This window comes from Marmota marmota, unplaced genomic scaffold (genome assembly GCF_001458135.2).
Source record: "Marmota marmota marmota unplaced genomic scaffold, marMar, whole genome shotgun sequence".
NCBI lineage: Eukaryota > Metazoa > Chordata > Mammalia > Rodentia > Sciuridae > Marmota > Marmota marmota.
In genome coordinates, this window is record NW_025999897.1 from 2,026,246 (window position 1) to 2,040,763 (window position 14,518).

General features: G+C 39.7%; 1 protein-coding gene across 2 annotated transcripts; it reads right to left on the minus strand.

The window, feature by feature from the left end:
* Positions 1 to 973: 973 nt before the first annotated feature.
* Kpna2 (karyopherin subunit alpha 2) lies at positions 974 to 11,589 on the minus strand. 2 transcript variants are annotated; one of them, XM_015504830.2, is made up of 11 exons: positions 11,422 to 11,589; positions 10,012 to 10,108; positions 9,719 to 9,856; positions 6,188 to 6,276; positions 5,217 to 5,485; positions 4,865 to 4,959; positions 4,506 to 4,769; positions 3,939 to 4,172; positions 3,054 to 3,236; positions 1,591 to 1,740; positions 974 to 1,322 (listed from the first exon to the last, which is right to left on the minus strand). In XM_015504830.2, the coding sequence occupies exons 2-11, from the start codon at positions 10,084 to 10,086 to the stop codon at positions 1,230 to 1,232; spliced, it is 1,590 nt and encodes a 529-aa protein (XP_015360316.1). In that variant the 5' UTR covers positions 10,087 to 10,108; positions 11,422 to 11,589; the 3' UTR covers positions 974 to 1,229. The 2 variants fall into 2 exon arrangements, with proteins under 2 accessions (XP_015360316.1, XP_015360317.1); XM_015504831.2 differs by lacking the exon at positions 11,422 to 11,589 and adding an exon at positions 10,655 to 11,314.
* Positions 11,590 to 14,518: the final 2,929 nt, after the last annotated feature.

Here is a 14,518-nt window from a genome sequence, read left to right on the forward strand (position 1 = left end):
TTATCAGTGTGTCTACTGGACTAGTCCTCCTGAAGTTATTAAGCTCCTCTGTCTTAAAGCAGAAACCTGGAGTGTCCTAGTTTACATTACCTTTTCTCAAGTTGAAGATCCAGCTTCTAGGAAAGGACTCAGGTTGGGGAAAGGAAGGAGGGAAGTGAGTAGTAGGTAGGAAGGTAGAGCCAAGGTTTCTCCTCCCTTTGGGAATCTTCGTACAGAAAAACCTGAAAATGACCCAGGGCTCCAAACATGTAACATGGAGGTTTAGTGTTCCATGTTGGGAACTTGGCTGTGGAAAGTATTTTAAATACGCATTAGCCAGTGTCCTTTAGCTTTGTACCCTAACAAGATAAGTCTTAAACATTCTGTTCCATTGAAAGACTTTAAAAAACCCTGTTATCTGAAAAAGGCAAAATGATATTTATGTGTGTATCAGTGAACTAGGGGGGGAAATATTCTCGCGTAGTCAAGAGAAGGTATATGGAAATCTGTTGCAGTGTACTACTAGCGACAAAAATACTATATTCAGTTCTTTACTGACTACAGTAGCCCTACAGGTCATAAATCACTTTTTTGTTACACTCACATCCCCACCTCCATCACCATGGGTTCCATGGGAAAAGCAGTTGTCAGTGCTTCACATTTCAGCAGTGGAGACTTGGCTTATCTTGGCCACCAATCTAATGAGCAGAAAACTGATCACAGTACTTAAAAACTGGGAGGCCAAGGAAGGAAGATCACAAGTTCTAGACTAGCCTTAGGAACCATTAGGACCAAAAGGGGAAGAATCCTAGACCAAAGCCAGGAGGCTCAAAATCTGGCAGGAACAATCGGGTATATCTTTGATGACATCACAAACCTGACATCAAGTGATGCCTGCAACCAGGAATCACCTCTGGTTAGTTACATCGGTTAGCTTAGGTTACTCTTCATTTACAATTAAGAGTCTAAACTTATAAAGCACACACAGGCATGGTGAAGTAAAGAAAAGGGTGGAATTTAATCTTTATTTACAGGACACTGTAAGATATGAAATTCCACATAGAAATAAGAAACCCATTTAGAGGACAAGTTTCATACAGTATGTACAGTTTGGAACTGTTCAAGTATAGTTTTGTTGTAAAAAGTGCTACAATAACAAACCACATTTAAAAAGAGCTCTTAGTAGAGAAACAGTAAGACAAACTTATACCGAACATAGTACACAACAAACTATGCCTCAGCTGTACAGCCTAGAAGTTAAAGGTCCCTGGAGTCCCATCCTGAACTTGAAAGGTATAGCCTTCAGAGGTAGTTTCTGGCACAACATTTTGATCTTCTTCTTCCTGAAAATGTTAAAAAAACAACAATACTATAAACAACAAACATGGCACACTTCTAAGCAATAGCTTGTCTAAAAGTCTGCGCTTATTCTTTTGTTTGTTTTTGTGGTGCTGGGGATTGAACCCAGGGGTGCTCTGCCACTGAGCTACATCCCCAGCCCTTTTCATTTGTATTTTGAGGCAGGGTTTCACTAAGTTGCCCAGGCTTGCCTTGAACTTGTAATCCTTCTGCCTCAGCCTCCTAAGGATCCTCCTAAGGATCAGTACTTACCTCTACTGAAAAATACTTCTCAATCAAGTTTAAGGAGGCCTTGTACACAGACTCATTTTCATGGTTCTGTAGAGCTTCAATTTTGTCCAAGCCTCCACATTCTTCAATCATTATACTCAATTTCTCAGTTTCACCTAGTTTCTCAGCAGCCTAAAAAAAATTCAAAGTTTACTGGCCTATACTCTTGAATGTTGTTTCAATGCCAAAAACAATATCCATATTTTCATACTAATATGTAGCAGACAGAAATAACCCCTTAACAGTTGCTTCAACAACACTGTGATAGTTTTATGTCCATTTTACACTTTCTGGAAATTTTCAAGGTGATCAGATCTCTTAGCCTACTAATGATTGTAGCTGTCAGCCACAGAGATCTTAGAGATCTTAGATTGCAACTTTTTCCGTACATCAAAATCACATGGGCAATTACTAAAGCAATACCACATTCGAGTTCAATCAGTCTGCACTGGAAACAGAAATATTCCTCTGTAAAAACACCCTAGATAATCTCAAAGTGTAGTGAAGGTAAAGAATCACTGTCTATGGACAAACATGGCTTATCATGGATGTGCTAAAAACAGATTTCTCTGATAGGAATATTTGTGGTATGGAGTTTAGGGTGGTTACTAGGGATTGAACTCAGGGGTGCTCTACTAGTGAGCTATAATCCTGGCCCCTTTTTAAAATTTGAGTGTCTCATCAAGTTGTCCAAGCTGGCCTCAAACTTGCGATCCTCCTGCCTCAGCCTCCCAAGTAGCTGGGATTATGGGTAAGGCATATCACATCAGGCAAAGTTAAATTTCTTTCAAAAGTCCTCAATTTTAGGAGATAAATAAATATACACATGACATAACTGATTTGCTTCAAAATAATTTTGGAATTTTAGATGAGTGATTAGGAACACTGGCCACATACTGATGAATTGTTTACATGCAGAGACTGGAACACTAGCATTCCTTGTTCCAGACTTCACTCTATATGTAAAAATATCCAGAATCAGAAGTATAGAAGTTAATGAGTAGCACTTAACTACCATCAATTACTATGACAAAGTGCCAGCTGCTGGAATGCTTGGTTGAATTAGAGATGGAATCAAAAGAAAAATATTAGATAAATAAATCATTCAAATTTGATTTCACCAAAATGTGGTATGGATAATCTCCCCCGAAGAACCTGACTTTAAGACAAATACATCATCCTTTTCCCATCTCCTTGTTCTATGGTGGTGCACATGTATAGTATAGTCCCAGCTACTCAAAGGATAAAGCAGGAGAATGGCTTAAGCCTAGGAATTCAAGAGTAGCATTGGCTAGACACCCCATCTCTTCAAAAAAGAGAATGTGGCTCCACATCAACAGGCTTTCTGTGGCCTACTGAGTATACTTAGCTGCCCCCACCAAGTCTAAAAGTAAAATGATCATGACAAAACAAACTCAAACAAATACCACCTTGTTAGAACTTACCTGAAAGATATTTGAAATGGCATCCAGAATAACCAGAATAATTTTGCTATCTTTCGCAGTTAAGAGGTTCATCAATGGTTCTATTATGCCACAATGAACAAGATATACGATCTGTTCAACTGTCCCACCGCTTGTATAATTGGTCACAGCCCATACAGCTTCCTTCTGTGTCTTAAAATCTGCCTGATAAACATAAAAAAAACAGTTTTGCTTCAGAAAAGTCAAAAGAAATAAGATATCACAAAAACAATGCCTAAAACTACCCAACTGGTTCTATCCAACCTTGAGTGAAAAGGGTTAATGGCTATTGCTATGGGGCTGGGGTTGTAGCTCAGTGGTAGAGCACTTGCCTAGCATGTGTGAGGCGCTGGGTTCAATCCTTACCACTACATAAAAATATATAAGTAAAATTAAAGGTATTACATCCATCCACAACTAAAAAATAAATTAAAAAAAAAAAAAAGAGAGAGAGAGAATCTTGCTGGGCCTCGTGGTACAGGCCTGGGATTCCAGTAACTTGAGAGACTGAGGCAGGAGGATCACAAGTTAAAGGCCAGCCTCAGCAACTTAAGAGAGCCAGGAAAAAAAAAAAAAAGAAACAAAAATAAAGGAGCTGGGGCAAAGCATCTCTGGGTTCAAATCCTAGTACTGGAAAGAAAAAAAATCTTACCAAGCAAGCCTGCCTATAAATACCAACAGTTATCTGATTAAATCCTAAGATTTTGGAGCTTAGGTTGTGGCTAAATGGTAGAGCACTTGCCTAGCATGTGTGAGGCACCGGATGGATTCTCAGCACCACATATAAATAAATGAACAAAATAAAGATCCATCAATATCCAAAAGTATATAAAATAAATAAAGAAAGAAATCCTAAGATTTTGCTACCTTAGAGAGAACACCAACAAGGAATGGGACTAATCCATGATTGACGACTTGCTGTATCTGGTCCTGCCGGCCAGCTGTGATGTTTGACATTGTCCACGTAGCTTCCTTCTGAATATTAGTTTTGGGGTTAGTCAGCAGGCTGGGAAAGACAGCAAGTGCACCTGCATCTATCACAACCTGAGTTTGTTCATCTGTTCCAGTCACAATATTCCCTATGGCTCGGAGAGCAGGAGTCTGAAAAGAAAGAAAGAAAGAAAAAAATTCCGATGGTTAACTTTTAGTTTTTCCAATATTGTTCAAAAGTTCTCTATCCCGGGGCTGGGGTTTGGCTCAAAGGTAGAGTGCTCACCTAGCATACACGAGGCACTGGGTTAGATCCTCAGCACCACATAAATGTAAAATAAAGATACTGTGTCCATCTAAAACTTAAGAATAAATATTAAAAAAAAAAAAAGTTCTCTATCCTAAAAGTTTTGACAAGCAAGAGTCCCATCATTGCCTGAAAATAAATAATATTTCAATATTATCAATCAGTTATCCTCCTTACTTATCTAATGATTAACTTACCACAATTGGCAATTCAGAAGCTCCCAGAAGCTTCACAAGTTGGGGCACAACTCCTGTTTTCACAACCATTTCAATGCGTTCATTTGGACCATCAGTAAGGTAGGAAATAGCCCAGCAGGTATCTGCTAATACTTCTGGATCATCATGATGCAGAAGGCGAACTAAAGTGGGAAGAATTTGCTCAACAGCATCTAATGGGGGTGCAGGATTCTTGTTGCGACAAAGATTTGAAAGTGTCCAGGTAAGATTACGTAAGTAACCACACTGAGGGAAAAGAAAAAAGTAATAAGGGCCTGTCTTGAAAGGCAGGAGAAATCAGAATAAAATGCAAGTAGCTTTACTTAATGTTAGTAACTTACTGCTAAAGTTGACATATCAGGAACTGCAAGAAGAGCCAACAGTGGGTCCACTGCACCATATTTAATAACCAAGTCTCGGAAAACTGAACCATCACCTGAAACGAAAGCAAGATTAATCACATCTGCAGGTCCAGCACCATCAACACTCAGTGACTGAATACATCCTCAGAAACTCCCTAACTTACTTAGATGCCTCTCTGGTGCCTTTTTTAGATGCCTCTCTCATCCCTAATAAGGGCCAGAAGCAAGATCAAAACTTGACACACAAGTCACTATAACTTGTAACACAGCCCTTCTCCCACCTCATTATGATTAGATATATTCAGTCAAAAAAAATTTTAAGTGGAAGTACCTGCAATGTTTCCTAGAGCCCATACAGCTTGTTCACTGATGTGAGCATGGGGAGATGCCAAGAGAGAAATAAACGCTGGGATAGCACCTCCATCCACCACTGCCTTCGTCTGTTCTGATGTCCCAGAAGCAATGTTAGTGAGTGCCCAAGCAGACTCAAACTGAATAGGACTACAATCAGTTCTGCCTAAGAAGGACACAAATTTTGGAATCAAACCAGCCCGAATTATGTTATCTATGGGGGGCTGTTTTTCCCGAGAAAGCAATTTCCTAAGAGAAAAGAAAAAGAGAAACAAAAGTTAAAGGTGATTAACAGAAGACATTTGTGTGAAAAAACAATTTAAAATGGAATTTGAGCATTTAGAACTTTAGACAATCTTTTAAACAAGCACTACCTGCTGAGCACTACATACTGAAGACAACCAGGAACATAACAAGCTGAAGAGATGACATATGGTGCTACATATGTGGTACAGCTAAATACCTTTATTCCAAAAATAAAAATATTTCTGCATCCTTGCAAAAAATTTGACTTGAAATGCTACTTGGACAGAATTTTTATATTTTTAAAGTACACCAAAAAGTTAACAGTAATTAATCACTGAAGGTGGAATTTTAAGGAATATAGAAAATTATAGTTAAAAGTATCACATACAGAAAAAAATAATTTTTCCAGTACTGGGGCTTGAACCCAGAGTGCTGTACCTCTGAGCTATAACTGCCCCCCCACAGTTCTTTTATTATTATTTTTTTTTACTTGAGACAGGGTCTCCAAGTTGCTGGGCTGGCCTAGAATTTGTGATTCTCCTGCCTCAGTCTCCTGAGGTGCTGGGATTATAGATGTGTGCCACCATACCTGGTTTTACCTTAGGAAAAATTTGAAAAAAGCCTAAAGCTGTCCCCTTCCTGCCAAAAAATTCTAACAATTCTTAATATCTTAAGGTTGCCCGTACTAGAGAACATAAGACTTACCTAGCAGCTTGAGTAGCTTGGAGTTGGCTTTCCAAATTGTTGCTATTTATGCCTTTGACAATGTCATCAACAGACCAATTCACAGTGCCCTGAAAGAAAAAGGGAAATTTACAGATTATTTTAAGGCCAAATTTAAAAAATATAATCCATGCTTGCCATTCACTTAGATTTATAGTAAGTTACTAAAAGTTTGGCCCTACATTTAACTTTACCTGCTAAATATTAATTTTATATGTAAAACAGTTCTGAAATTTGTTGTTTCATTGGAGTCTCAAGTTATTTAAGCATTCTGTCAACAGTGTTGGCTGGGTGCCACTGCTGTCACTGGTAATCCCAGCAGCTCAGGAGGCTGAGGTCCTAAACAATTTAGTAAATCTCAAAATAAAAATTTAAAAAAAGAGTTGGGGATGTGGCTCAGCATCCCTGGATTCAATCCCAGGTACTAAAATCAAAAGTGCCCCTTTCTCTAGGAGCTCACAACTTAACAGTAAAAATGTGACAAGAAGACAAATAAAATAAATGTTATAGGCCAGGCACAGTGGCACAGGCTCAGGAGGCTGAGACACGATGATCACAAGTTCAAAGCCAGTCCGAGCAACTTAGCAAGGACCTATGTCTAACTAAAAAAAAAAAAAAAAAAAAAAAAAAAAAAGGCAGGGGTGGGGTAGGGAGGTGGCTCAGTGGTGAAATGCTCCTGAGTTCAAAATCTGATACCAAAAACTTAAATATTCCTAGACAGCATTCACTCAGTACTTTCTGCCAGTGCCTTAGGTTATTATAAGATGAAGGGATTTGAGTAATAGAATCCTAGAAAAGGCAGGCAGGAGTCAGGCATGGTGTTGCATGCCTATAACTGCAACTACTCAGCAGACTGAGGCAAGAGGATCACAAAGTGGAGACCAGCCTCAGCAACTTAGTGAGACCCTCAAAAATTTAAAAGGAGCAGGGCTGGGGCTGTAGCTCAGCCGCAGAGCACTTGCCTAGCATGCATGAGGCACTGGGTTTGATCCTAAGTACCACATACAAAGAAAACAAAGGCATGCTGTCCACCTAAAACTACAAAAAATAATTTTTTTTTTTTTTTTAATTTAAAAGGGGGGCTTGCGTTGTAGCTTAGTGGTAAAGCGCTTGCTTCTCATGAGTGAGGCCCTGGGCTCGATCTTAGTACCACATAAAAATAAATAAAGATATTGTGTCCATCTACAACTAGAAAAGAAGAATTAAAAAATAATTTAAAAGGAGCAGGGCGTGGTGGCACACGCCTATAATAATAGCAGCTCAGGAGGCTGATGCAGGAGGATCCAGAGTTCAAAGCCAGCCTTAGCAAAAGTGAGGCACTAAGCAACTCAGTGAGACCCTGTCTCTAATGGGATGTGGGTCAGTGGTCCTGAGTTCAAGTGTAGGACAGTGTCCAGTATTTTTTAAGATGAAAGGGATATATCTGAAGATCTAACTGGATCTAATTTATTGAGGGCCTTTATAGAATATTGATTTTTAGCAGAGAGAGAACATGCCTAAAACAGTAACAGGCATCACTCAATGCTGGGGATAGTCTGAGAAATGTGTTGTTTGGTGATTTTTATCCATATACAAACATCATAGGGTGTACTTACACAAACCTGGAACGTACAGCCTACTATACTCTAGGCTGTATGGTACATAACTATTGCTCCTGGGCTATAAACCCATATAGCATGTTATTGTACTGAATACAACAGGCAATTCTAGCATAATGCCAAATATTTGTGCATCCAGACATATTTAAATGTAAAAAAGGTACAAGAGAAAAGATTTTAAAAAGGTACAAGGCTCTTGACATGATGGAGCTTGCAGGACTAGAAGTTGTACTGGCTGGGCCAATGAGTGAATTCAAAGGTCTGACATTAAACTATATACTTCTGTACACTTAGGCTACTCTAAATTTATAAAAAATGTTTCTTCAATAAATTAATAAATAATTAAACTTAGCTTCCTATAATTTATGAACATTTTGATTTTGTAAAATTTATCTTAAAATACAAAACACATTAGATATGCAATGCTTTTTATTTATCCTCATTTTATTAGCTTTTTTCAGTTTTGAACTTTACGTACTTTTTTAAATTAAAAACTAAGATATGAGTATACACATCAGCCTAGGCCTGTACAGGGTCAGCACTACATGTATTACTGTCTTCCACCTCCCCATCTCAGCCCACATAGGTCCACTGGAGCGGTATTGTACATGAAGCTGGCATTTCCTACGGTAACAGTGCCTTCTGGAACACTTCATGAAAGACCTGCCTCAAGTTTTTTTTTTTTTGTACCAGGGATTGAACTCAGGGGCACTCGACCACTGAGCCACATCCCCAGCCCTATTTTGTATTTTATTTAGAGACAGGATCCCACCAGTTGCTTAGTGCCTCAATTTTGCTGAGGCTGGCTTTGAACTTGATTCTCCTTCCTTAGCCTTGGGAGTTGCTGGGATCACAAGCGAGCACCACCATGCACAGCTCAAGCTCTTTTTAAGGAGGAGTCATTCTTTTCAGAAATGTGCCCATGTTGTTTTGCTTTTGATGTTTTTCATAAGAGGTTTACTTATAAGGAGAAAATGTACCATGAACATTCTCTAGTCATTTTCAGTAGTGGAGTCCATCTTTTTGATCCCCTCTCATACTGAGGACTGAACCCAGGGGCATTGAACTACATCCCCACACCCTTTTTTTTTGAGATAGGTTCGATAGGTTCTGGATAAGTTGGTTGCTCAAACCATCCCTGAACTTATAATCCTCCTGCTCAGACTCTCAAATAGCTGGGATTATAGGCAGGAACTCCAATGCTCAGCTTAAACATTTTAAGAAGCTTGTTGAGGTCTGCAAAAACTTCTGTTAAATCCTTCACTTCCTTAGAATTCTTTTTCTTTTCCTGCAGTTTTTCTTTTCTCTTATCTCTTCTTTAGCTATGCATTCCTGTTCCAGTTCCACATAATCCTATAGAAACACCATCATATTTGCAGTCTAGTTAAAGGAAACAGTGTGGCACACAACTGTAGTGTTGGAAAAATTTTAAGAAAAGAGTATATGATACAAAATAAAGGGAATAAGATAAATTTGGAAGTTACCATAAATTTTTCAGGAAGAAAAAGATTTGAACACTGGTAATAAAGAAAACCAAAAAAAAAAAAAAAAAGAATAAAAATAGAAAACATAAAAAAAATTCTGAATTAAGTTGCAAAGTGGTTAGTTCTGAACACAGTTAACACTAACACACCTAACACAGTTAGGTCAAGGTACCCAGCTAGTAGCCAGAAATGCAGGGAAACTGCAGGAAGGTCAGAATTCAAAAGAATTTGGAATCAGCTTTAGTAGATTATAGAGGATGAGTAGGAAAGAAGATATTCATAAGAATTGCTGATTGGGAGCAGAAAAAAATCTTCACTGATTTGATAGTAAAAACCATAATACTATGGAATATTACTACGTAAATTTCAAAGAAACATCCATATTGATTTTCTGGATTATGGTAATAATTCATGAACTATATTATATTTACCTGATTGTTGCGGTTTTCCTGTAGTGGTGAAGTCGCATCATCAGGAAAGGAGCTTACATTTCTCCTTTTCAGCATCTGGTCATCCTTCTTAGCTTTCCTCAGCTCCACATTAACTTCTATTCGGCGCCGCCTCATTTCCTTGAGAAAAGATAACAGATTGGTTCACCTATCACATCAATTTTTGTTGCCAAGTGAGGGCATTAAAAAAAAAAAAAATCCTTCTAAGTCTTAACCCCTTCTCAAGTATATTCTCATTTGACAAATACTACAGAAAAACAACAGAAGAGACTCACTGTACTGTCTTTTCCCTTGTTCTTGAATCTGTTAAGCCGGGCAGCTGGTGAATTAGCATTCTCATTGGTGGACATGGTATGAGACAAAGGGAGAAAGCTAAAAAAATGGGAGGAAAAAAAAATTCTGTTATTATTTTGCTTTGTCAATAAGAAAACTAAATAAGAATTATCAAGCAAAAATTGAATCCACCTCTACTCTAAGAAGGCACTTCAAGTTTCCAGCACTATGGATGTGGTTTTAATCAAAAGAGAATTATCCCTGCCTCTCTAAAAGGAAACTATGCATCAGAAATATAATCCACGCCATATAAATTTAAAATTTCCAGTAAGCACATAAAAACAAAAAGAAACAAGCAAAATTAATTTTAATATTTTAACAACATATCCAAAATATTACTTAACATGGAATCAATATTAAAAATTGAGATATTTTACTTTTTTTTACACATTTTGGAAATCCTATATGTATTTCACATAGCACACAGTGTGTCTTACACAGCATACCGCATATTTCAATTCTAACTATCACTTTTTAAGTGCTCAGTAGCCACAAGTTCTGCTCGCCACCTCATTGGACAGTGTAGATATACTCTAAAGTCCATTAGTTAATGGAACACAAAGTAGGGGAACATAGTTGACTTACAGTAAAAACCTATGTCCTTGGAAGGCCTCTGAAGGCGCTCCCTGCCCTACTGTCTTTTAAAATGATCAAAGTAAGCCCAGTGTCCACACTAGTTAAATAAAAATCGCTTCATCTTGCCAACACTGGAAACTTGTGACATTGGGCTGCAGCATCTTCAGCATCTTGCACACATTTTCATTTCCAGAGATTTCCAGTGAATGTATCCAATCAGGATGACATCAATTGTGCGTCAGACTCAAAGACACCTAAAACCATACTCCAAAAGATGACAAGTCAAAGCCCTCCTTACAATCTGCTGTCTTTAATTCCATTATGCTCGTCCACGGTGCTGTGACACTGTGACACAGCCTACCTAGGGCCTATGTGTTGGAGAGATCTCTCCCCAACTGCCACCTTCATCCTCATCTTTAGTCTCTGAGCCCTGTGTCTTCAACCCCTTCAAGGGGGACCTACAGCGGGGAATGGGTGAGAGGCCAGGGCCACCTTGACACCCCGGGACATTCGCCCTGGGTCCTGTCTCCTGGATTCCCTGGGCCGCGACGCGCTAGGGATTCCGCTGCGGTTTGCAGCGCCTAGATCCCTAGAGCCCCAACCCCGCATTGCGAAATTAACCCGCCTGATCAACGACCGACGCCCCAAGGCCGCGTCAACCTGGGAGGCCAAGGCCAGGCCCAGATAAAACCCCGGGCCTCCCTTCCGCCATCCGCAAGGCCAGGGTGGCCCGCTGGCAGCCGTTCGCTCGACCCGGCTGTGGCCTGAGTCTGTACCTGCACAGCGGGCTCAGGCTTCCACAAGAGGCGGTGCGGGGCTTACAGGTTGCGGATCGGCTGCCCTCCAAACGTCCACCGCGGCTCAGCCCAGAGACTGTGTGCCTCGTGCAGCCGGCCGGCGCGATTTAAATTTCCCGGTGACTCCGCACTCCGATTGGCTGGTTCGAGCCTAAGCTATGCACCCATTGGTGGATTTGAAAAACACGTTAGGCGGGGAGGTGGGGGGGGGGAACAGACGGCTAAAAAGAACGGAGGACAACCTCGCGAGATGAGGGAGTGGCCGGGCGATCCCAGAGCGCTTTGCAGGCTGGAGTGGGCAAACTCCAGGTCCCGGCGTGCAGCGCGAAGGGGCGGTCAGCGGCCCCAGTTTTGGGGGTGCTCCGCGTTTCTGCAGTGTGTGTACCTGTGACTTTTTCCTGTGCTGCTTCCTTAAATGCTACAAAATTATTCTAAAACTCATCATGTTAAAAAAAAAAAGTCTTTATATAAAAATATTGATTTGCATTTTTTTCCTCATAGGAAGGGTCTTGGCAAGGGTTTCTGGACGTGGTGGAAGGGAGGCATAGAGCAGATTTGTGTTGCATTTTTCAGTTTCGATATTTACATATATTTTTAATTGTGTCATGAGACCATGTAGAAGCCACAGATATGTTCACAAAATTTTTATTATGCCTCTTCAACCTCTTTTTTAACTTATCAGTTTTAAATAATTTCAAATACAGAGTGGCAAAACCTGACCTAGATCTGCCAAATATTAATGTTGCCACATTTTCTATGTAGACATGTGTATACATGCATACATATAACTGATTTTTATATATCGTTGAGCCTTTTGATTGTTTCATGTCCCTTTACCCCTTAAATATTTCCAAATGTATCTCAACGGGGCGGGGAGACATTCTCTTACATAATCACACAGCAAATCATCAAACTGTTGCCATGTATTTCATTAAAAAATACTTAAAAGATGGTTATAAGCATCCAAATCGTGGACCATTTTGGGTTTTTTTCCTGCAGTTTTTCTGTGTCTTAAAAAGAGTAATTGTAGGAAAGTTATATTGGTTTATTTATTTATTTATTTATTTTACTACAAGTAAATTCAAACAGTGAACTTTTTCCTCTCTTGCAGGCATTCATGCCAGCCTCATTTGGTGTGTCCCTGCCAAGGAGTTCATGATGGGTTGCTCTTACTAGCAATCAACATAATCCCATCCCTCTAAGTGCAAGAATGTGGAAGGAATTCATCTCTAAACCAATCACTGCAAGGCATTTTCTTGGCTACTGTGAATGGTTCAGGGGCAGGCACATGACCTAAATTCGTCCACTTGGGAAGCCTATTTCTTTTGTTTAATGCTTGAAGATAGGAAAACAGGCACTCTTCTTCTAAATAGGAATGAGAGTCCATAGAAATTTGAGTAAGAACATTTGTAGAAAAATCTTGCAAGCTCTGATCAACAATCTGCCCTATGTTTGAGGGTTGCGGTGATACTTCGGAAGGTTTGCACACTTATGTGATCCAATGTTTCCTGTACTGTTAAACTGGTTTCTCTTTTGCTTGAAAATAGTAGATGTTCCCAGAAGTGTTCTGAGCTGGGTGTGGTGGCACATGCCTATAATCCCAGCGGCTCAGGAGCCTGAGGCAGGAGGATTGCAAGTTCAAAGCCAGCCTCAGAAATTTAGTGAGACCCTGTGTCAAAAAAAAAAAGAAAAAAAATTTTTAATTAAAAAAAGGAGGTGGGGTTGGGGTTGTGGCTCAGTGGTAGAGTGCTCGCCTCCAATGTGCAAGGCCCTAAGTTCAATCCTCAGCACCACAGAAACATAAATAAATAAAATAAAGATGTTGTGGGGGAAAACAAAAAGGAGCTGGGGTTGGAGCTTAGTAATAAAGCACCCCAGTACCAAAAAAGTGTTCTGAGTGTAGTACATTAATTAATATATTTGTCACACCTTTCTGAGGTAGAACTATTATCTCAACAGATGTAAAAACTGAATCTTGAGTGCTTAAGTAATTTGTCGAGGTTTACATGGCCAACAAATGACAGAGACAGGATTCAGGAAAAGTGAGATCCTTGCTCTCATTAACTATTCTGTACCAGTGCTTGAAAATGACCTGAAACACAAGTAAAATGTAAATGTTGCAATTGCAAGAAAGATAGTGTTGTCCTGAGGAACCACACTCTACCAACTCTCAGCCATTGTAGTTTAGATGGGGATGCAGGAAGGACTTCATCTGGCCTAAACCAATGGGAACATTCCATTTCCCAAACACAAAAATTGGTGTGGTGATTGTGATGGTGTGGTTTGACTATGGCTTGATGGTATCCCCGATGGAAGCTTAATCCCAGTGTGGTGATATTTGAGAAGTGGTGGAATCTTCAAGATATGTGGCCTACTTAGAGGTAGTTAGGTCATTGGAGGCTTGACTCAGAAGGAATTAATGTCATTCACAGGGGACTTTGGTCAGAGGCTGAGGTAGGAGGATTGTAAGTTTGAGGCCAGCCTAGGCCATTTAGCAAGATCCTACCTCAAAAATAAAAAGATATGGGCTAGGGCTATGGCTCAGTGGCAGAGCACTTGCCTAGCATGTGTGAGGCACTGGGTTCTATCCTTAGCACCACATAAAAATAAATTTTTAAAAATAAAGATATTGTGTTCATATATAACTAAAAAAAAAGGTAACTCAGTGGGAAAGGACCCCTGGGTTCAATCCCCCAAACCACTAAATAAATTAATTAAATTAAATAAGCCTGGCCCTGAATGTGTCTTTGCTTCCTATCTCACCTTGTGATCTTTCTATTGTTCCTTCTCAAAAGTACTTCTGCCATGATGCCATGTGCCAAGTTGTGAGGTAGACAAGAAGGCCCTTGCAAAGCTGAACAGATGCTCTCAACCATTGTAGTTTAGATGGGGATGCACTTTGAATCTCCAAATCTATTAGCTAAATAAACCTCTTTTCTTTGTACATTAGCTAATACCTTGTGTTTTGTTATAGCAGCACAAGGCTAAAACAGTGATAAAGATGAAACAAGGAGATCAAATGTCCACTGAAACCTTTGAGAGTAAGATGTTCCCTCTCTTCTACTGGACTGTGTGC